The 23,326-nt window shown below is 47.2% G+C and overlaps 1 protein-coding gene across 1 annotated transcript; it reads left to right on the forward strand.

Annotated features, from left to right (window-relative positions):
• The first annotated feature begins 8,971 nt into the window (after positions 1 to 8,971).
• LOC144938573 (transmembrane protein 14A-like) lies at positions 8,972 to 21,331 on the forward strand. The gene is given in 6 exon segments (XM_078866523.1): positions 8,972 to 9,062; positions 10,721 to 10,734; positions 10,736 to 10,820; positions 11,801 to 11,902; positions 15,881 to 15,968; positions 17,066 to 21,331. Coding segments are annotated over 6 exon segments (420 nt in total). The 3' UTR covers positions 17,106 to 21,331.
• The last annotated feature ends 1,995 nt before the right edge of the window (positions 21,332 to 23,326 follow it).

Below are 23,326 nucleotides of genomic sequence, written 5' to 3' on the forward strand. Positions count from 1 at the left end.
CCCAACAGCCTGCAAAGGTTGCATGGGGGATCAGTGCGTGTGTGTGTGGCTCACCTGGGTAGTGGCAGTGCAATGGTTAGCGCGCTGCGTGACGAACCTAGCGACTTGAGTTTGATTCCCGCTCACTGCCAGCACCAGTGATGATTATCTGAACCAGCCCTGGGCCTCTCCTAGATCGACACAACCTCAAATGAGTACATGGTGTGACGTGTAAACTTCGTCACTAGGGAGACAAAGGCGGTCGGGCGTGGTTCTGGCCAGCCACCCCCTTGTGTACCGCTCGCTAACAACAGTCTGTGAAGGATCCACGGAGGTTCTTTGTCTTTGCGTGAAGATGATCGTGCGTCGTATTTGTCCTCTTTAGTGTGTGCTCGTTATTGTGCTGTTTAGACTGCCCGTGTCAACAGCAACGGCTTTCCATCTCAGCACCGGGGAGTTCAGAATTCACAATTAGTGGGCGCGCTGCTGACGTTTGCTGTTTTTGTTTGCCACTAACGATGGAGCGACGCTCTCGCAACAAAACGAGCGTTAATATCGGCGCGTAACATCACAATAATTGGCCAACGCTAATGATGAAGACTCGCGAGCGATGTTTTATTTGTGAAGTGACGCTGCCACTGGGCTAGGAGGAGCGCTCACTCTCTATCTCTCTCTCTTGAGGGGGAATGCTGAATCTGGCTTCAGCTTGGGGCGCACGTGAAAGACAATTTCACATTTCAGAATTTGAAGTCGTCCAATGAGGTTTCTGCCACTCATTGTCTCCGCTGCTGCGGGTCAGACAGCGAAGGGGAGCTGAATGTGCATCAGTTGCACACGTGTGGCTTTCGCGAAAAATAGTATTGAATGTGCATCGTCAGCGCGTTACGGAGGGAGGAACCCGCCCAGCCGCCCCCGACTGCCCCGAACAATAACGAGTTAGCTCCAAGTGCAGCCCTGGTCACCAATGCCGAAGCGTGGCCCACATTGTACCACCACTGTCCAATTCCATAATTTTTCATCGTTTCATACGATGGATCTCTGAGTCTATGGGTGTCCAGTGCGCGTTTATAGGTTTCGAGTGTAAGTCTATGGGTCTCTGTGTAAGTGTTTTGGTCTCTGAGTGTGTTGGTCAGCGGAAGTATATAGGTCTCTATGTAAGTCTACGTGTCTCTGTGTAAGTGTTTTGGTCTCTTAGTGTGTTGTTCAGTGGGAGTCTATAGGTCTCTATGTAATTGTTTTGAGTCTATGGGTGTCAATGTGAGTCTGTGGATACCCGTGTACGTCTATTCATTCACCGGGCTACCCCTGAAGCCATCCGCCGGCTCACTCTCCAACCTCGACCCTTCTGATCAACTCACCCCCCTCCCCTTCTGCCTAACGAAAGAGGAAGAAGGCTTCCCCTGGTCGTGTGATCGAGTACAGCCTCGAAACATACGCCACAGGTCTCCGCGTGTGCCAACGGGACGTCATTTGGGTTTGAAAGGCAATATGCGGGTGGACCAGACGATCGGGAAATTAGAGAGGCACACACCCAACGGCGAAATGCGAAGGCGTCTTGTGAAGCCCGCCTAGCCGGGCCAAGGCGAGCTTGCTGGCGGAGGCTCATTGGCACTGTGGACGTGTTTGTGGGCAGTTAAGTGGGGTTTTTTTTGTTTAAATATGTTGACTTGTCTATGTAATGCATGTGCGTGTCGGGCGTGATGCTGGCCACCCACTCCCTTGTGTGCCGTGCCGGCCTTCTAGGTGCTACTCGCGACAGCACTTGCCCCAAGAGTCTGAGAATGCTATACGGGGGATCTTTGTCTTTGTGGCTGTGCGTGGGGAGTGGTAGCCTCGCGTTCAGCGTGCCGCGCCACGAACCCACCGAGCTGAGCGATACCTGTGACGATTATCTGAGTCGGTCCTGGGCCTCATCCCGAGGTCGAGTCAGCGTCAGAACAAGTACCTGGGGCGATGTGGAAAAATCATCGTCACTGGGGAGACAAATGCGGTCGGGAGTGGTGCTAGCCATCTAATCCGCTCGTGTGCCGTGCAGGTTTTCACAGGTGCTTGGCTCACAGCACTTGCCCCAACAGTCAGTGTGGGCTACACGGGGGATCTTTGTCTGTGTGCGTGTGCGTGCCGGTGCGGTGTTGTGTAATTAGTTTGTGCGAAGCGTTAACTCAATACCAGTCGATGCTTTCGTCGGCTGGTGCGAATGTCTCAATGCACCTGGGATTTATAAGCCCCTTTTGAAATGATTAATGACAAGCACCATATGGATTATGACCGGGTCTTAAATATAGCTTTTCATAATAATTTTCATATATATACTTATTTAACCCTTGTTCATGCATGAATTATGAAAAGCCAAACTAAAATTCGCTGTTTCGGGTTTAATTTGAATTTGAAGTAAAAGGAAAAACCGCGGACGTGTTTAAAGCGTTTAATATAAATCGTAGCGGTCCACCCCGGCGGTCGGAAGGCCTCGCAGGGTGAAAACTGTCGTCACAAGTCGACAATTTCTAATTTGCCAAACATCCTCCAAATCAAGGATTGCAGATCTCGGGAAAGTTGTTGGTGCGCCTTCTCTGGCTGGCGTGCCGGACGCACGTCTGTGGATTTACGCGCCTCTGTGCGAAAGCCGTACGCGTCATAAATTATGCAGCAGTGTGCGATGCAATTTGCATAAATTACAAAACGCGGAAACATAAAGTATTTACTTATTTACTGTCGCGGTCCGGGATAGCGGACTTCATGCATGACAGTGTAAAACTATCATCACTGTTCTATCGTTGTTATTCGTGATAATGTGTGTACATATTTAATCATACCTTCTGCGTTTTATCTAAAACTGGTTTGTGCCGTCATTTATTATGCATCTGTAAACGTATTGCATTTTCTTCTGACCTTTTCTCAGGAGCTGGGATTCATTTGACGATAGCTCTGCATGTGATCGTTTGTGGAATTCATCTTGAAAAAAAAAACCGAGATGCAGCTAAACCAGGTTAAACAAGCAACGCAGAGTGCGGATGGCTGAGTGGGGTAGGTGGAGTTAGGTGAGTGAGGGTAGGTGAGTGGGGCTAGGTGAGTGGGGCCAGGTGAGTGAGGTTAGGTGAGTGGGGGTAGGTGAGTAAGCATTTTATGTGTTTTAGAATTACTTTTTACTGCTCATGATACATTCATCGATTGGCGCATTTAAGCATCAGTTACTTATACTTTATGCAAATAATATACGATTGAAATTATAATTAATGTAACATTTACACTGGTGGGCTGAACAGAATAAGACAAACATGACTACGAAATATTTAAAAAGTGCAAACGAGATGGCAAAACGAGAGAGAAAACGACCCTTGAATCAAAGCGTCGTCGTGCATCGTGCCAATTCATCGAGTACTCCTGGAAGAGAACCGTGAATCATTAACCCCACAAGCCATGTTAGTGGGTCCACTGGTGGGCTGAGCGGTGCGGGGTAAGGAGCGCGGATGATGAACGGTGGATGCGTGCCGATATCTCTGCGCACGCTTCGTCCAGTGGAAGCGTGAGTCGCGTGCCGCCCGGTTTCATAGCGCAAGTGGACAAACCACTGGGCCACCGTCCCGTCAAACAAAACAACAAAAATGCACTAGATACATTTATATTCTTTGGGTCTTTAATTTCGCTGGGGGCGCCTTGTGACCAGCTCGGGCTTAGTAGAGGAGAGGCAGTGGGATTTTCACTGTCCACAATCCGTCCACCTGAAGACGGAAGCTTGTGTTGCCTCCGAAACGTCGTGATTTTTATTTTACTTTTATAAATTTAAATTTAAATTTTTGTTACCTACGTGACTTTACCGGAAAAAACCTAAGAATACAAACCGTCCTCTCAAGACCCGCACTGGAAACACGCCCGTGGTTGGTGTGGGTGGAATGAACTCATCCGATGCAGCGGCCCGTGACTCAACCGGGTTCTCAAGCCCAGTCACCAATGATTCACCCCCCAAAAACACCCCATCACGTCAACTTGGGCTTGTTACGAAATTTGGCAAAATTCCAGCACCGAGGATTAAACAGGCAGGTTTGGCTGCCTCGTGACAACCATTTCAAAGTGGCAGAGCACGTGCAGCGGTGCAGCGTCCCTCGTGTGACGAAGCTGACGGGACGTTAGAAGTACGTGTGTGATGTCAATTTGAGTGGGCTGTTCTATAACACGGGGCAATGCACTGCTCGACACACACTTTAGCATGGCCACTTCGTCTCTTGGCCTGACAAAAATATCTCATCCATCCATGGGCGACTGCTCGGGGTTCGGAGGTCAATGGGCAGCTCATGCTGACACTTACTCTGGGCAGAAGCCCTCTGCGTCCCACGTGCTGGCCTGGCTCCACGCCTCGATGATGTCACCGTCCCCCCCCCACCAATACATCCGTCTTTTTCTTCTTCCCTTTGCCCGTCTGCCTTCGATTTTCCAAGCAGCGGGAGGTGTGCGGTGGGTGAGCCTCGTGCCACACGTTCACAGCGTGTTCCATCTTGTCCCGCCCCCCCCCTCAAATTACACACGGCCAATTGTAACGCTGTGAGGAAACAAGCCCCCAAAAAATTTGGACAGAAAAAAATACCGAGAAGAGATGTTGACAGTCTGGCATCTGCGACGAGAGGAGGACTCCACGAATGTCCTCGCAAGCAAACGAGGAACTCCACGTGGAGCTGGCGAACTCCAAGCCTCACGCTGGCGGGGATCTCTTCCACCGGAATGATCTCCGTCGGCTGAGATGTGAGGAGATTGGCAAGACCGTCACGCCGCTGAGAAACGTCAAAACATTCCACGGTAGTTGCTGTTTGAAATAACAATAGTTAATGATGACAAACGTATCGTGTTGCCCCTGCCCTTTGGTTATCCCACAGCGGCCCCGCCGCAGCAGAAATACAGTAGCGTGGTAAAGCACGCAGCAGTTGCGGCTCTCTCGTTTCAGGTGAATAAAGGAGCCGCGGTTTATTTACAGAAGACAACACGCCCCAACATTCGAGTGGCTAAATACGCCAAAACCTACCGCAGACAGGCCCCGCACAGAAACCAATAAATCAGAGCGGTTTGGCTTGAAAGCTCCTCATTTTGACCGTGCGGATGTAATAAGGCTGCCGTCACCTCCGCCGTCAGTGGATCGGCTGCGGTTACAAACTAATTGCTGTTGTAGCAAACAACTCGGTGTGAGATTCCGCGGTTTTCCGATCGTAACCCTCGTCGCCTCTGTTGGATGCCGCTCCTTTGTGCGTGGAACACCGCGCACCTTTGTTTTCATGGGCACTTGTTGCAAAGGACATCTGGATTTTTATTTTGTAACAACCTACACCTGAACAGAGGGAAATGAACAGGAAACGGTGGAAAGTTGTGGCTCCACGTTGAGAAGGCTACAAAGTCCAGGAGGTGACTGGCTGAGCCAACCTTCAACTGGGATTTAACCAAGTTCATTGTCCTTGATTTAACCAGGGAAGCCTCGATACATCTCAAGACTCTGTTTTCCAGGAGGATCGCGCATTGACGCGTTTAACACATTTCCATCAATGAGTGTTTCTCGTTTTGTACGCGTGTTGCTGCGAGGCCCATTCCTGCCAGTGGTGTGGATTGTGGAGCGGCCATACAGAACGGGTGAAAACCACTGATTTCACAATTGTTCAAAGTTTCTATGCCCCCCGCCGCCGCCCACAAACAAGGTCACGCGAGAGTGCTGCCTCTGCATCTCGAAGCGGGGCTGCTGCTTTAGTCTGCGGGCGCTGGCGTCTCGCGTCGATCGATCACCGCCTTCGCAGGAGGTCCGAACACCGCCGCGGATGGTAGCGCGCAGCTCTCCACCCTCCCGCTGAGGAATGAGACCGCGGCCCAGGTGGTGGGATCAATGAGATTTGATCGCTGGGGGAAGGAAAGCGGGGAAAGAAAAAACCCTCGCAGGCCCCAGACTCGCCGGTCCGATGACTCTGAAAATTGTTTGACCCACCTCTGAATCCTTCGGGTCTCAACGAACGCTTGGGAACTTTGGGGGCTGCAACGAGCGGCGCGACCTACTTCAAGTGATCTCAGATGTAGTTCTGTGATTCTAGATTTGAAGCTTTCGTAACTGCAAGGATTCATACTCTTAGTTCTTTCGGTAAAGTCACGTAGGTAAAAAATGAAATTATAATTAAAATAAAACAATAAAAATCATGACGTTTCGGAGGCAACACAAGTCTCCGTCATCAGGTGGGACCGTCACAACCAGATTAGCTGTATGATACTCCGAAACGTCGTGATTTTTATTGTTTTATTTTATATTCATATTCTCAGGTTTTTTCGGTAAAGTCACGTAGGTAAAAACATTAAAATTAATGAAAGTAAAATAAAACAAAACAAAATAAAATTCACGACGTTTCGGAGGCAACACAAGTCTCCGTCATCAGGTGGGACCGTCACAGCCGAATTAGCTGCATCAAGTGAAGCAATGATTCAAGATGTAATCCCTTATAAGCAAGTTGAAGGGAGGTGGAGAGGGGGGGGGAGAGCTTATCAGGCTGTGGTAGCCAATGAATGGAAACGTATCGGGAGGGAGGAGGAGCGGTGATCAAAGACTGCACGCAGTGCTCAACACAATGAATGGAGACGTGTCGGGACGGAGGGCGAGCGGCGATTATTTTAATTTCATTTTTTACCTACGTGACTTTACCGAAAGAACTAAGAGTATAGTTCTGTGATATCCGCTTCCATGCACCGTTCCCTAACACAGACTTACCAATGGATTTTTCATCTCATGACTCGACACCAACAGCACGTTTGGCATAACATTGTGGGGAAAGACAAACATAATAAAGCACGTAGTCACGTTAGATTGTTAAATGCAATCTCGTGTCTTGAAAAAAAACCCACACGGGTCTGTTTACTCGACGATGTGCGGTGAGCGTTCGTGTTTTAGCAGCAGCAGCAGCAGCCTCCTCTCTCGGTTGCACGAGTCGTGGTGGTTGTCTCTCTACCTCTTAACGATTTCATTTACATTGCACGTGAAAGTGACCCCGTGACACGCGGCTGGTGTGTGGGCAGCGAGGGTCAACATGCACCCGGTACATTTGCCGCAACTGACGTCTCTCTCTCAGCTCGGCAGCCTCTCCCCTCCACCGCAGCCCCCCCCCCCCCCATGTTTACGCTGCATTAGGGATGGCATTTTAATGGAGCGAGTGCATTAAGTGCTCTCGAGATATATATTTTTTTTAATGCAGAGTTCCGTAAACTGCGCTTACATTATTAATCCATTTCATGTCCATTTTAAAGAACGGTCGTGTTCGAGATGGCAGAGGGTTGCGAGACGCCCGTTGTTTGGAGACTCCTTCCTCGGGGCACCGCACAGCTCTCTCGCTTTGACCAAATAAATCGTTGGCACAGTAGAGGGCACAGCTGGTGCATCTGCCAGTCCTCTCAGTCGGCCAACCCATGACACCTGGGCCTCTCCCGTGACCTCGTCCTGTCAGCAGCGAGCCTTCGACACTTCACGTGGTCTCAAAGTGCACCTGGCCTGGCACAAGCGCCGTGGTGACGTCCCCGCCACTTAGTGTGGAATGTTGTTGTCAATGCAGTGGTGGCGCCTGCGAATTGAGGGCCCAAAGTAAAAATAATATCGTCCCCCCAACCCCCTTTCCAATGATTACTCCTTGTGAGATGAGAGAAGAGAGCAACTACAGCTGAGATAGAGATGTGATAGGAGATGCAGTCAAGATACAGACAAGATACAGAGATGGAGTGAGATGAGAGGAGATATAGAGACAAAATACAGAGATGAAGTGAGATGAGAGGAGATATGGAGACAATATACGGAGATGAATTGAGATGAGAGGAGAGATGGAGACATCAAGTAAAGATGGAGTGAGAGGTACGAATGAGACACTTGTAATTAAATGTGAGAGATGTTGATGAGAAAACGGAAATGTAGCGGAACGAAAGCGATGCAGCGAATATAGAGATGAGATTATTTGAAAAAAAGCAACAGATTCATGAAGATCGCAGCCTTAGAAGGGCAACACAGCAACTCGAGTGCATGGGAGTTGGAGACCGCGCGTCATATACCACGGGACCTGCTCGGAATGAAACGCAGCATACCTGTCAACCCCTTGTCAGTGCCCTACCTTATTACAGACAAATTGAGACCTTATTGGTCACCCCGTGCCCTTATAAATCTCACTGTTCATCCTACAAAGTCACATCACAAGGGATAAACACTAACAGACCACAACATTTGTGTCCGTATTGAAACTGCAAAGTATGATCTTGAGTTTTGATTATAGTGTGCTGATCTTTAAAGGAGCATTGAAAAATGTTGATACTTCCACATGATAGCTCTACTGATACTCCTGCTTATAAGGAGTGACTCATGCTGCCAGCTATGGCTGCAAAGTTTGGTCGGACATGTTATGTATATCATTTATTGTTAAATTTGAATCACAGTTCCTATGATCACTGTTACGTTGTTTTTATAGCTTTATTTTGGTGATTTCGAAAACGTTTTGGATTAGCCATATTTGTTTGTTGTTGTACAGAGTTAGACTGACAACTTTAATCTAAATTGTCTTATGGTTGTTATTGTTTGACTTGCATCCCACTGGGATTTTTGCACGCATCATTGAAGACTTTGCTGTTTTTTCCTGGATTTTTTTTTTCTGGATTTTTCTGCTGTGTGTAGTCACTTGTTCATGTTTTTGTTTGTCGCGGTTGCTCCCGATTCAAGAGCCGAATGGCTCACGGGGCTATACCTAATAAATGAACTGAAACGGCTGTACGCCCCGTATGGACCTGATCCTCAATTTCCCTGTGCAAGGAGGACACGCGGTAAACTCAATGGAAACGTAAAACATGCTTCCTGATTAACATTTACAATTTGACACGTGAATCGTTACCAAAAGGGTAATTGTCTATTTCATACCTCACCTAGCTTATTATTTGCACGAGGAATTGAATTGTTCAATTATTTCGTTCATAAATTATATAAAAAGCAATTTATTAATATATCTCATAATTTATGCGTGACGTCACCGCCCGCTTTCTGATTGGCCCGTCCAGCGTAGTGGGCGTGGCCTCTCGGAACGACATACAACACGAACCCGGCACCGGTAAACTTCCCTGCGTTGCTTACATTTATCAAACATTTAATAATTGCATTGTAAAATATCAACATTCACGTGCCGACGACTTGCAACGTTGTTCCTTAAGTTACCGCGCGCGTTTTGCATCGTTTTGACGTTGGCGGCTTTAATTAAAGCGGGAGCGGCTACCTCGCAGTCTGTCTGAAGGCTTCTGGCCTAGCCGCTTTAACAACTGTAGCATAGATAAAGTCTACACTTTTATTTTTATTACGGTCCTATTAGACGCGGCACACTGATGGATTGAAAAAAATAAACCCCTAGAAAACTTCACTTATCGCTGAATGTTAACATGTGATTCCGTATGCGCCGCAGACTTTGAAAGCTAAGCAAGGTTGAGCCTGGCCGGAGACTTTGAAAGCTAAGCAAATGTTGAGCCTGGTTAGGGCTTGTATGGATAGCAGAGGTGTTATAGGCTGCGTGGTGGACAGCAGAGGGCGCTGCAGCAATGAAACCAACATTAACTTGTACTGAACTCGTATGCTCCCCACATTCACCAACTCGTAGTGACCAGAGTGGTGAAGTATGGTCAAACAAATAACACCCACGAGCTGCCACGGTGTTCGGAGGAGGCCCTTATCCAGCAGTCGTGTTACCATGGCTGGACTGAGCTCGCCATGATAACGTGGAATTTAGACCGCTGGCTCAGCCTTCCAATTCTAACTTGAGAAGTGAGACGTCTCGAATGTGCATTGCTCCACGTGGGCAGTCATCAGCCGTGATAAATCCACTGCTGGATGAAGGCCTCCCCAAGTCTTCGCCATCCTCCAGGGGGTCTGCGACGCAGCAATGCATCTCTGCTCCTCCACACTCAGCTGATTGAATCCTTCCGCCAACTTGCGATGGACGTCCATCTCGGCCGTGTCGTTTACTGTGGCTGCCACACCATCGTTTATCTCGACCACCTTTATTTAATCCCTTTTCGAGAAGACTTATTCTACACAAACCCACTTGGCAGGCAATATGACGCCCCTAGCTTTTGCATGGTCTTTCTATAAGCCAACTGTTCCATTTCTGCCTCTGTGTAACTCCAATCATTCACTTTTCCATACTTTTGTTTGTGCACTTTACCGCTTTTGTTCCATTTTTTTGTGATTCAGATGTCAGCAGCAGGTATGATAGATTTGTTCTGGCCAAAGGAATGTGTCATTGTCTTGGGGCTTGGCGTCAGGAATGCATGAAACAGCCCTTTTCAACAAACCTACAACAATGTAAAATAGTTTTGTCAATTCACTGCTGCATGAAGAAGACCTCTGTGTTGGTCAAACTTCTCCACGCTGGGTGGTGCAGGTTTTTGGTTGAGTCAGGAAGGGTGCAGGACTAATTCATATATATCTCACACTAATGTTTACCGGTTCGATTACTACACTAATCGGATAACCACAAAACTAGTTATAAAATAAAGTATCTTGTGCCACTGGACGGGAGGTGATGGACAATGGTTGGGGTGAGTTCTTTAGCATCATCAGTCAGGAAAAGTGGGGCCCCATTGCATTTGAGCATGGGGACACCTTGACTAAGATGCAAGACATCTAATAGCCATAATATTTACTTTTTTTTATTAAGTAAACCTGCAGTATTTCTTCAGTGAAAGTTACAACCACTAATATGATGCCTTTGTGTTGCAGATTTCCAAAACACGAGTTGTAGCCATGGCGATTGACTGGTATGGTTTTGGATTTGGCTCCTTGGTGATTGCTGGTGGGATTCTTGGCTACAAGAGGAAGGGTATGTATGGTTCACACTCGCTGCGCGATTCACCCAAAAGTTTGATACCCGACCACGGCAAATGTCAGTGGCATGTGTTCTCTCCGAACTGGTTGCCAAACCGCATTGGCCAGCGTATTGATTTATAGCTGCCACTCTGTTCATGTCCATATGAAGTACGGACAAAAAACCTCCCATGACTGACTATGTATGAGGACGCATTACCCCAGGGATGGATTGATAAGGAGCTGCAATGTTAATTTTGTTTAAATGTACTGAACACCCAGTAGTGGAGAGACGGCGGTAGAAAATGATGGCTAGCTATTGCAGTCGAGTTGTCAATGTATGACACGTGAACATCAGTCTGCTGTATTATATCCGAGTACATCTTTTTGTGCTTTGAATATTAAATCTAAAATGTGTGCTTGTTTTGGCTCATGTCTTGTCGATTTTTTTTTACACCAAGGCTTTATGAATAATGGTAATACTGTACCTTCAGTCACATTTAATTAGACATGAATACATAAATATGTAATTTCAAATTTCAAATACCATATTAAATATTTAATGTTGTTTATCTTCGTAATTTTATAGTCTGTAATGTTCAAAATTGGCACGTGCCTTGAGATGACAATTAAAAAAAGAACGATGTAAGACTCAGTTATTAGCTTAGTATTAAATATGAATTACAATTGAAAACGAAATATAAGTGCACATTTAATTTGTTAACCCATTCAGATTTGCAATCGCATTTTTAAAGCCCATATCTCTTGAAATCTACGATATTTGCCATTTCCTTCAGTGCCAATTTCCTCTTGGGTGATGGAGCGGAAGACAATCCGCTGTGGAGATGGAATTGATGAAATCACCTTTTGTGCAGCTGCTGCTTGCTGAATTGTTACACTGCAGGGCCGAGAGAGATGAAGACGACTTGGGGAGAGGCCTCATCCAGCAGTGGATTGAACATAGCCGATAATGGAGTTTTCCACGTCTGTTTTCAGGCTCATTGCCGTCCCTGATAGCCGGCTTGATCTTCGGACTGCTGCTGGAGTTCGGCGCATTCCAGCTCTCCTTTGACCCGAACAATATTCTGCTATCTTTAGGTACGTTTCATTTCCACTACAATGGGCACAGTCTACACGCTTGTGTGTGCGCGCGCGTGTAAGTGGCCGTTTCGTCACCGTGTGTTCTTGGAAGTGGACACTTTCCATTAGCCAGCGTTCTATTTCACATTCCTCCTGCTATTTTAATTTATTTCAAAGTTTTAAGACATGCACAGAAAACCTTATCCAACCTGCTAAAATGAGTAAGTTGGGCAGTGATGTGGCCCAGCTGCAATGGGTTTTCCGCTTGTTGTAGAGGTTAATTGTTTGAAGCCGGAAGGCCACCCTCGATAATACTGTTGGTGTGTTACCTGTAGAATACGTGCCACCTGCTTCACAGTGGGCATTAAAGATCCCTTGACATCATTCTAAAAGAGTATGCCAGCGTCATTATCCACATTTTACAAATTTGAAAAATTATCCACTAATTTCTGAATGGGAATTGCACTTAACAACATTGCCCCCTATAGGCAGACTATATCTTATTGTGAAACATAGTGCCTTCGTGGTAGTCCTGCGCTGTAATAATTACACGAATCGCAAATCTAAATAAAAAAAAATCCTTGTACTCTTGATGTGGAACTCAGAATTCCACGTGATCATGGTTTCTTGTGCCAACTGCTTTATTGTCAGCATAACGATGCACGTGGTCGGGATGTGAAAGGTGATTTAAAAATATCTTTATAAAATATCTCAAAGGAGTTTTTGTCGCACCCTTTGAGAACTATTTAAAAATTACTCTCTTTAATATCAAAGAGTATAGTTTTTACATGAAGACTTAAAGGTGTTGCCTTTAAATATGCAATGGAAGATAGTTCAATCACTCGTTTTTTTCATACCTGGGTGGATCGATGATAAAGGGGTTAGCGCATTGCGACAAACCAGGCCACCTGAGTTAAATTCCTTTCGACAGCCTACATCTGTGGCGAGTGACAACTGGTCTGGTTCTGGGCTCTGGGCTTCCTCCTATTCCTTCACCAACCCCCAGTGAGCAGTGCGGTGTTGTCTGGTCAAACAAACTCCATAACCAATATGTTGTAGGGAGGCCTCGATTCAGCAGTGGACTGACAAAGGAATGTACAATTTTGTAATGTCATGGTTCTACATGGTGTTTTGTACATGTGTAACACTTGTCTGTGACATTAGGACTCCCGAGTAGATATTTAGACAAAGCTTATGCCCATACACCTTTAATACACAGGAGCTCCATGAAATAAAAATTTCTCAGTCAGTTAAATGTTTTGTAGCTGATAAATGTCAACGTGACACCTACGTAGAAATCTTTGTCGAAGTCTTGTTTGTCAGCATTTCTGCATAAATGTCATTGCCTGAGAGCAAAGGAGCTCTGTGTTTAACACAATTTTAGGAAGCTTATTGCAAAGTTACATTCCTAATCCACTTCTTGAAGCCCTTGACACGAGCAGTGACAGTAGCCATGTGGGGTTATGGAAGCCCTAAGGGTGGGTTATTGCACAGCACCGCTTTATTTGCTGCCCTCGGTGACCTAAGCAGTAATGGACCATCTGCGCAAATCTAAAGGCATGATGCCGGTGGAGGTGAGAGCTGTGGCTTTGATGGGGAACGCTCGTGTAGTTAAGACGCATGCGTTATGTAGCCCTATAGAACAGAACACGATTGAATTTACCCCATGCACCCGGGAGGTGATCGTACCCCCCCCCCCCGCCGTGTGCTTGCTTGTGTTCCGTATAGACGACCTCTGTAAGCAGCCACCTAATGTGTGGGCCTGTTTGCTTGTACTCTGAGAGCCATCACCACAGAAACTCATTACCCTCTGGCTTTGCAGACCCTGGTGTCAGCATGTTTGTGTTTCATTAGATTTGGTGTTGTGTTTGAAAGTTTGCATTCTGGCATATACTGTACAGTATGTCTACACGTGTGTACATGTATATGATTAAACAGTATGATTGCAATCTTGGCAGTGCCCATATATGGTTTGAGTGAACTATGGAGTACGTGTTAAACAGCTCTTCCCTGTGTTGTGATGTGAAATGCATTGTTTTTTCAGTTGTGCTCAAGATAAATAGATTATACGAATGTGGAGAAAATATATTTTGTCATGAATTGAACAAAAAAAATCCACAAAATATTGATTTAAACAATCACATCTTCCATCGTTGCTTCCGCTGAATTGGCAAGCAGTGGAATTGTGATTGATGTCTGCTCTTGGCTTTGCTTCCCCCCGTGGAATTACATGTCAAATAACCGGCAGGAGACTTAAAACCTGAAGCGAGAGTGTGGCGTGTGGGTTGTCCACGGGCTGAGCATCTCTTCGGGTCAAAGTTCAGCTTGGGTTATAGCCCCGGGATAATAAAGGATCGTTATGTGTGGCACCTTTGTTTCGCTTGCCAATGATTGTGCAAAGAAACTTCGATTGAGTCTTGAGCTGTGCTTACACATCCATTATTTCGTTATTTTCTTACCAGGTAAGGTCAACTGAGCTATATAACTATTTTTTAGAGCAACCTGGCCACAGATCATTGCTTAACTTTAAACTAAACCAATCCTGATCTGTGTTTGGTGAATCTGGGCTTGTTTCTTGTCCCAGTCATCGAATCACCTCTGCATTTGGTATTCACCCAATTCTTTTGGGTTATAGGCTTTCACGAAGGAAGGTACTTTTTCTGCAGTAGTTTCGGAATAGTCAGCAATGTTGCTATTGGTAATCCAAATTGAGTCATTCGCCGATAAAATTTCAAACGTGTCAAATTTGGACCATGACGCCGTCACACAATGGCCTACTTTTTTCAGCTGACGCCATGGGATCTGTAACGTCCACTGTGAAGCGGACGGTGAATAGTATTTCGTGGTTAATTCACCCGCGGGATTAACAGGGCGGTCTGCTGGATGCGAACCGCGGACCTCGACAGCAAGTTGCAAACGAGCTCGCACAGCACCGTGCTACCTCCCCAGCGTTCTTGCCGCGTGGACCCACTTCCCCCTCTCCGTCCCTTGGTTTCCCTTAGCTGCCGCAGGGCAGTTATCGCAATTTATTTTTTTGCAAGATTTAATGCAATAGCCGGATGAGCATTACGCTATCTCAAGCTAAAATCTATTATTTTTTTGTAATTTTCTGCACTGTTTCTTTTTTAAATTATGAATACACAACCCTGAATTCGACCTACTTTGAGACACACCGACTGTGTGACATCACGACTGTTTCTAAGGGCAACCCGGGTAAAAGCAAATAGCTCATCCCGGAAAGTGAGCCCTGTGGCCCAGTGCTACCTGGCCTGGTTGCACATGGCTAGGCTTGGCAAGGCTGCAATGGGAAAACTGGGCTGTGCCCACCTGCCCAGTTTGAAATTGGGGGCCGGCCTGCCGTTAAGTGGTTGTGATAACATGGCCGCTCACCGAGGTATGAGGGTGTCCAGTGTGTTATACGACACAGCGGAAACAAACCATTTTTCACACAACAAAGAGAGTTAGGTTAATGGACCCTGCACAGACTGCCAGGAAAGCCCTGTGTAGTGCCTCGTTGTGGAGACATTCCTCTGCCATGGTATGTTGTTGTGCAGCGCCATACCTCTTACAGTCACCCACAATTATTTCTAAATATTTTAATCCAAATGGTTATTGCTGCCACCTGTTATTACGGCGTTGTTGCGTATGTAAGCCATCCTATTATTTATTACATTTCCTTTTTAAACAACGTGTACACCACGAAGCATTGCTCGCAAAAAATAGATATAGTGATGTAAACGTGAACAGAGTTGCTGAGATTCGGTGCGATAGCCGTTGTTAATTGCGCACGACATCTGCCAAGTGGTGGTGACGTCGGCACGGTGCCGGTGCAAGGCTTGGTGTACTGCGACGCTCAACAGAGCAGTGCAGACACATTGGCACGATTCCCTAGAACAGACCTGTACATAGCGAGGTGTGCGGGCGCTTTCACATGCACGTGTGTACGTAAATTGCGTGGACAGGAATATGTACGCAATGACTGACGGGTGTGTGCAGTTGTGTCAGCGGTGCTGGGCTTGGTGATGGGAATACGCTTCCAAAAGTCGGGCAAGGTTATGCCCGCCGGACTGGTTGCTCTTCTCAGGTAAAGCACTCGGCACGCACGTCACTTTGCTCACCTAGCCTGGCATGCACCATCTCCCCCGGTAGGACAGAATGCGCAGGTGCACAGTGCATGACCCAGATACGCAAGCTTGCAGAGCTCATTCATTTTCATCAGAAGCAATTTTGGTCTCGGGCTATTTTGCGAACGAGCCAATTTGCAACCGCAACGTTTCCCGGATTGCTTATGCGAGAGGCTTATCCGGGACAGTGTAATTGAAGAGTCCATGCCGACTCTTATTTAATGGCATTTGGAGTGGTTGCACACTCCCTGTTAATTTTCATATCACCATGTAAATATGTAAACAGAATTAAGCTTTGCACGCTTTAATTACGCGCGCCGAGCGAAGCCGCTGCAGGGAATTGGCGCTGGCTATCTTGTGGCGCTCCTGCCTTCCGCCATCAGAGCCCCGTGAGAGTCACCGGCTAATGCATCTCCGAGAGCGGCTCTCCGTACCGCGTCTAGCGGCCTTAGGAGCAGATGGGACGGCAGGGTGGTGGCGCAGTTGTAACACTTGTGCCTCGCAGCTAGAAGGGTCTGGGTTCAATTATTGGCTTCCTCAAAGTTCTCCGGATTCCCCCCATAGCTACATGTTTTTAACTGGTATTGGCTAAAAGAGTCTAGAGCCTCAGTGAGGCTTTCCTGTTTGGACAACCATAATAATCATCATATGTTAATAATAAAAATGCAAGGAAAGCCAGCAGGGGTAGTGAATGTGTCACAAAGGCATCTGGGCAGCTGTTGGTTAATTTATGCTTCGCTCTGGGTGCGTGCGTACGCTTACTCGTCGATAGAAAGCAGAGTGTGGAAGAGTAACGCTGTGCCGCATGCAATGTTTATGCGAGCGCCGATGGCTTCCAAAGAGCGTATTGCTCTTAACGCGCAAAAATATACAGTGCATTCGCACACTCACACCGCGACATGTAATAAAGTATGTTATTGAATATTAAAATTAAATGCGATTGTTTATGACAGCACTGAATCCAATCATTCACTGGTAAACAACGCAAGCACAATTGCATGTCCCTGATGTGTGAACTGTCTGTTGAGAGTATGAATTTTCCTGTCTCGTTGCTTAGCATCTTGAACCTCGGACGACTGGTGCTCAGACTGCTGTGACGCCTGTTGCCTGCCGTGGCGGCAGCGTCTCCACACCCGCTCGTCGCAAGCGCTTCTCGTTGGTAATGACTCGTGCAGACGCCAAGACGACAGGTCGCTCGCTGCGGGTGTAAGTTGCGATCGGATTGGCGTGTGCGTCACTGACGAACGTGAAGATATTAACCCTTGAGATTTTTAAGAGATTCTAAAGAGCGCAGTTGAAATTCTATATTTGTTTTGTCCTATCCTCGCTTTCGCGTCAATAATAATTTCCGTGTTTAAACACCCAGCCCGTTGTGGGTTTGTGATGGGGTTGATTACGTAAGTGTATGGCGTGCCTGAGCTCTGTGGCAGCGAAGCCACCGTACGTGACGAGTCGCGTGTTGCTGCTGCTGCTGCTGTTCGCTCGCGTTTCAATTTAAAACGAGCGCTCTGTGCCGTCTCGGAAATTGCTTCACGCGACTGCTTTTTTTGGAAGCCGATTTGTGCGGATCCCATCGAATACCAGCAGCTCGGTCCTGCGTGGAGTGTTTAAGCCGACTGCTCGGGCAATAACAAAAAACACCCATTTAGGGAATAATTTTCAGCCCGAAGAGTAAAAAATTACCTCAAGTATGGAACTCTGCCAGCCGCATTGCAGGATTACAGCTTTGTAAGTTTGGCTCTCAAGCGCAGCACTTCAGACTTTCAACGTGTCAAATTTGTATGCGGGATAATTACCCTATTGAAGTTATTGTTTCCAATGTTGTGTAAAGTATGTACTGGGGTAGTGGGTGTTTTGTTAAACATACACATTATAATGCCTGTACATTTGTATCTTCACATTTTCACCCAATTTTTTCCCAATTGTGTTATCGGCGTCACAGCACGAGACAAATCATCCATTTGGAAATTTCACAGCAGTTCAGCCCCGCGTGTTAGAGAACAGCCTCTTGAAGCAGACATTGCAGAGTTACTCAAAGATCCCTTAAAGTGACCTCTTGTCCACACTCAGAGACAGCACCCGTCCTGCTACGAAAAAATATTCATCACCTGACAGTCAAACAGATATTCTTCATGCTCACAACAAAATATAGTCAAATAAGTGCGAAATTACTTTGAAATAGGATATTTTTTTTAGTGCGACTATATTGGTAACCAATTTCTGAGTTCATCACTTCACTACTCTTGAGTCTGCAGCAGTTGCCTGGGCTTGAACCCAGGCTTGAACCCAGGCAACTCTCATCATCGTTAGCTCAGCGCTCTGACTTCTGAGCCACCTGACTTCCTCACAGAGCAATGAAATTCGTGAGAAAAACATATCTACCACCATTGGAACCTTCTTTGCCAGTAGCAAAATATGATAATTGTTTTTTACCCTTTTATCTGGCAACAAAACTGACACCTTTTTTTTACTACTGGCAAAGGAGGTTCCAATGGTGTAAATTCTGACCCCGAGCTCTCATACTCTGATGGTGCATTGTCCTTGAGTTGTGCGCCTTTTGGCGTCATCTGGTCCAACACCATGTGAGACTAGGCTCTCAAGAAAGCCGTCTCAGGTGTGGACCAATCAATTTCAAGGACAGTGCATACATTATCAGAGTTGTGTTTTTTGTTTGCATTCCGACTGCAGGTATTGTGGTCAATGCAAACATGACTCCTTGTAAAAAAGGTGTCAGTTTTGTTGCCAGATAAAAGGGTAAAAAAACAATTATCAAAAACATATCTACTCTCACGAGACCATCGACCCACTAGATTAGAGAACCCGTTTTTTGAACCTCGGGCTACTGCCGAGCGGAACTTTGGTATCCTTGACAAAGACCTCCGCAGCATTACGTAGACGTAGTTCCAAAACGGAGATCTTCCATGAGGCCATGTGAGAGACATTGTGCAGAACAGCAGTGCACGATGGGAGTCACTTCCCATGGCTCCCGCAGAGAGCTTGAGTTAACGCGAGCGCAGCTGTGTTTTAAATGACCGTCTCCAATGCTCAATTTGCTTTACTTTGGTATTGCTTTGTCTTCAGTGAAGCCCTGAAATCCTGGATTTAACCACCGCTGTTTCACAACCTGCTGATCACACGTATTTAAAGTGTGAAGCACATTCAGAAGTTCTCTGTTTAATGCGGCAAAGTAACAAAGAGAACCAACTCACGGCCAAGTGAAAAGTCCTGGCATTTTAATGTGCTTGTGCCTCTTTGTACGTATTGGCCGCAGCACCTACAGATGCTCATCGAAGCACGAGTCCCTTTCCAGTCATCGCCACCAGCCGTGATCAATCCACTGCTGGCTGCAGGCCCCTCTCCAGGCCGTCACGATCTCACTGCCATCACAGTACCACCTGGCAATTCAAATGGCAGGTGGCATATCGGTTGTGTCTTGCCCGGCGTGGCCGACTGTCACTGGCCGCGCGCTCTTTAAGCCGTGTCGCATGCTCTAGCCCTATCGCACGGCGTTTTCTTTCGTGTTAAATCTACGCAGCTTAGGAGATCACCGCGAGTCATTTTATGTGGATCCTAAAAAAACCCGCAGGCAATTTGCGAACGAAGCTGGTGTTATTCGGATGAAGGTTGTGTTTTTTCGTCTGCGCCGTACTGCCGTTGTGGAGCTTTGTCAGGTTAAACGCCGAGACAACTTGTGTCGTGTAACGACCCGCGGGCACAGGAGCGTGCAGGCTCGATGGCAGGAGCAACCCTGGGGCCGCACCGTGGCGGCGGCTGGCAAAGCACATCACAGCTCGTCGGCACGTTGCCGAGGTGTCGTACGGAGAGAAAATACACTCGTCTATAATTTAGTAATGCGGTCTCGTGAGAGCGCTTTAATAAGCTGAGATGCCATTAGAAGGCGTCGGACACATGCTTAGGGAGATTAGCAGGCACGTGCTCAAATCGGCGTCATATAAAATGGCATGAGCACAAATCTCTGTTGTTGCTCAATGCAGGGGTCCAGATGCGTACAGTTCTTGCGCCGTTTCATTCCGAAAAAATGAATCCTCACTGCTTCAGATGGATGTGAATAATGTTTTGAATTTTATGATTTGTGGGTGTGTTTTTTTTATTAAAAGTGCACAATTCCTGGTTCGGGTGATTTCAAGAAGGAATCGTATTCAATGTTTTTTTTCACATTTTGAGAAGTGTTGCGTTTCAGCGTAAGTTGATAATACGTAAGGCTTGTTGCTAAAGCTGCGTTGAGTGCACGTACCGCTTGAATTGTGATTGCTTCGCGTCCGCTGCATTGTACGCTTTGATCTGTTTTACAAGACATACACGTGGTAATATACAGAAAAAAAACGCAATTGATGTTCAACAATCCCTTGTGAAGTCCCACAAGCAAGAAATCTCGGAAAATGAATTCAAACTCCATTTCTCCACAAGTGTGTTTGACGTTGAGGCGAGGTGATTTTATGCACATAATAAATTATCGTGCAGTGCACGGTGCATCTGTGGGGTGCAGCCTGGAGGTAGTGTCTCTCATGAAACGAGACTGAATGTCAAGCCAGCTGTTTGAACTCTGAATGTTGGCTTTCATGCCTCTCTGCTCCTGCCGCTGCATCTGCAGCGGGCCCCGCACGTGCAGCCCTCGGTAGACGCACTGCTGGCTGAGTGCCTCCCCACGCCTGTGCGCGTTGTGGGGGGTTTCATTTCTCTCCGCTTCATGGTGATCGCTGCGGGTTTATGAAGGAGCATTTACGCGGGGGCAGGGGAAGTGCAATGCGATGGATTTTGATCCGCTGCCCTCTGCTGCCCGCAACATAACCTCGCAGATAACCTCGCAGCAGCAGCAGTCTATACCGGCTGTCGTGCATGGCGGTCGCCCATTCAAACACGGCACAGACTCAAACCTGCTGAGATTCTGAAGAAGTATGACGAGATCGGGTTCGTTGCGGATTATTTTGTCCGAGGCTTATATTGTGATGCAATTGAACATTAAGCTGCGAGTGTACTTATGTGCTGTATGTTGAACTTTGTTCGCACCGTACGTAGCCATCCGTGCTAATCAGAGGTGCGAGTGGCGTGTAATCATGCTTACGTAGAGTCGACGTCCTTTATAACAACACTAAGTGTTTTTTGTGTTTATTCTTGAAAGTAAACATCTCCCTTCACATTTGCTCGCATTACATTTTTCCATAACGGTTTTTATCCGAAAAATAAATGGTCTGATGGAGCCCCGTTGTCTTAATACCAGCGTAATAAAACGATTGCTTTCAACATTTTGCATTTAAGTTTTACAGAAAAAGTATTCATACCAGCCAGCATCTATCAACTGCTGGATGAAGTCTTCCCAAGCCGTCACGATCTCATGGTCTCGCGAGGCACCAATCCATCGATCTGTTCACGAGTTGATCTCGTTGTTCCGCCATTGGTGGATGCCCTCTCCGCTGTATTTTCTCATTTGGCTGCCACTCCACCGTCAGTCTTGATCACCGCCCATCATTCGTCTTTGCGATGTTTCCTGCCCAAGCCCGCTTTTATCAAGTAAATACGGGGTCTTCAACTTGCCTACATGCATTCTTGTAATCACATTTACTGGAAGAGGAAATAATTCACAATATCCTTCAATCGTGCTTAAATTAAATCAACCCCACCTCTGTTCACCTGGCCGGGGTACACGTCAGTCGCTCAGCAGGCCCCACGTGTGGGTAAACCCCCCACCCTTTCCAAGACGTCTGGCCAGCATGAAAGAGTAGGCCAAAATACCCTCCCATGAGGGGGGGGGCCTCCATAGAGCTCCCTCTCCTGGAGGCCCCTGCTGTCAGCAGTGGCGTGAGAAAATCATTGCAGGGCTGCACCTTTATACGAATGTCATTTGACAATGTGGCGTGCGCGACGTGTTGCTGACCAGGTGTCGGCGCCCGACGCAATTCCTTTTGTTTCGCTTGGCAAATAAAACAAAGCGGGCGCGACGGGCGCGCCAACTCGCCGTGAGGTGCCTTCAGAGCCGCCGCCGCCGTGGATGAAGACAAATTGGCGCTCCGAGCCGCCCTCGGTCCCCTCCGCCGCAGCCGCCGGCTGGTTCTTGAGAGCGAGGGCTCCCATCGTCCCTGGAGACCACGGGGGGGGGGGGCTAGGACGCGGATCTTAAAGCAACCGCCACTCGCACTGCCAACTCAAGAGTGCTTGTATGCCTGCCAATTTTTACTGTTAATTAGGCGGCGTTTTCGTTGTGTAATTGTTATTTACTGGCGGCATTATTTTTGCTGGAATCTTTCGCATCTGCGTTTGTTTATGTGGAGCGGTGGCACAGTGGTTAGTATACTGCGGTTATGAACCAGGCCACTTCAGTTCGATTCCTGGCCACGGCTAACATCAGTTCGTATTATCTGAACCTGTCCTGGTTCTGCCCTCGTTCGACATGGTTAGTACGATGTGTCAATATCGCTGGGGAGACAAAGGCGGCCGGGCGTGGTGCTGGCCACTCTACCCCCTCGTGTGCCGTTCCGGCTTTCATAGGTGCTCGCTAACAGCACTTGTCCTGCCAATAACAACGTGTGGACTCGACGGGGGGAAATTTTTCTTTGGCCATACAGAATCTAGGTCCAATATGGTGACTCACAATTTTAAATCAACGAGCCCAGGTTTGATTGTTCATAATGAAAAAAATCCATCATGCGTAAAGCACTCAAATGCCAGAACAAGGGCACATTTAGTCGGCAGTACAACAAATCGGCGAGTGCTTCGTATCGTTTGTGTGTGTTCTCGGGGTGCTCCACTCTCCTCTGACACACGCAAAGGACACACTTCGGAGAACGCCGAAAAGTGATCGTTCCGTGCAGCGGCCCTTGGGCGGAAAATAAAGAACCGATATGAAAATTCAGATGTCACCTTGTCGACGTTCTGCCCACGAGGGAACCGACGGGTCCCCCACGGATCGATGAGAAGCTGCGAATTAAAAACAACTCAATTGCAACATTAGTCAAAAGATTTAAATTGATGCATCTCGGCGAATCTTGAAACTATCCCCGCGGGGTTAACACGTGTTCAGCGCTCCCATCACATTCACCGCATTCTCGAAAATGTAACAGTCAATCACGGGGTTTGGGGTGGGAGGTAAGAGACGTCTTGGTGAATCGCGGTAATTTAAATGAAGGCAATTAGGGCGTTACATAAGAGAAAATGTGAAATTTGAAGGTGGCTTCCACGGTGAGCCAAACATCCGTTAACCTCTGTTGTTGTTGCTGTTGCTCCCACTCGATGAAGTTGTTCTTGCGAAAGCTCCTCTCTCTCGGGAGTTGGCAGCGTGCCGCGCGCACGCCGACAGCGCCGC

The sequence above is a fragment of the Lampetra fluviatilis genome, chromosome 22 (assembly GCF_964198595.1).
Source record: "Lampetra fluviatilis chromosome 22, kcLamFluv1.1, whole genome shotgun sequence".
Lineage (NCBI taxonomy): Eukaryota > Metazoa > Chordata > Hyperoartia > Petromyzontiformes > Petromyzontidae > Lampetra > Lampetra fluviatilis.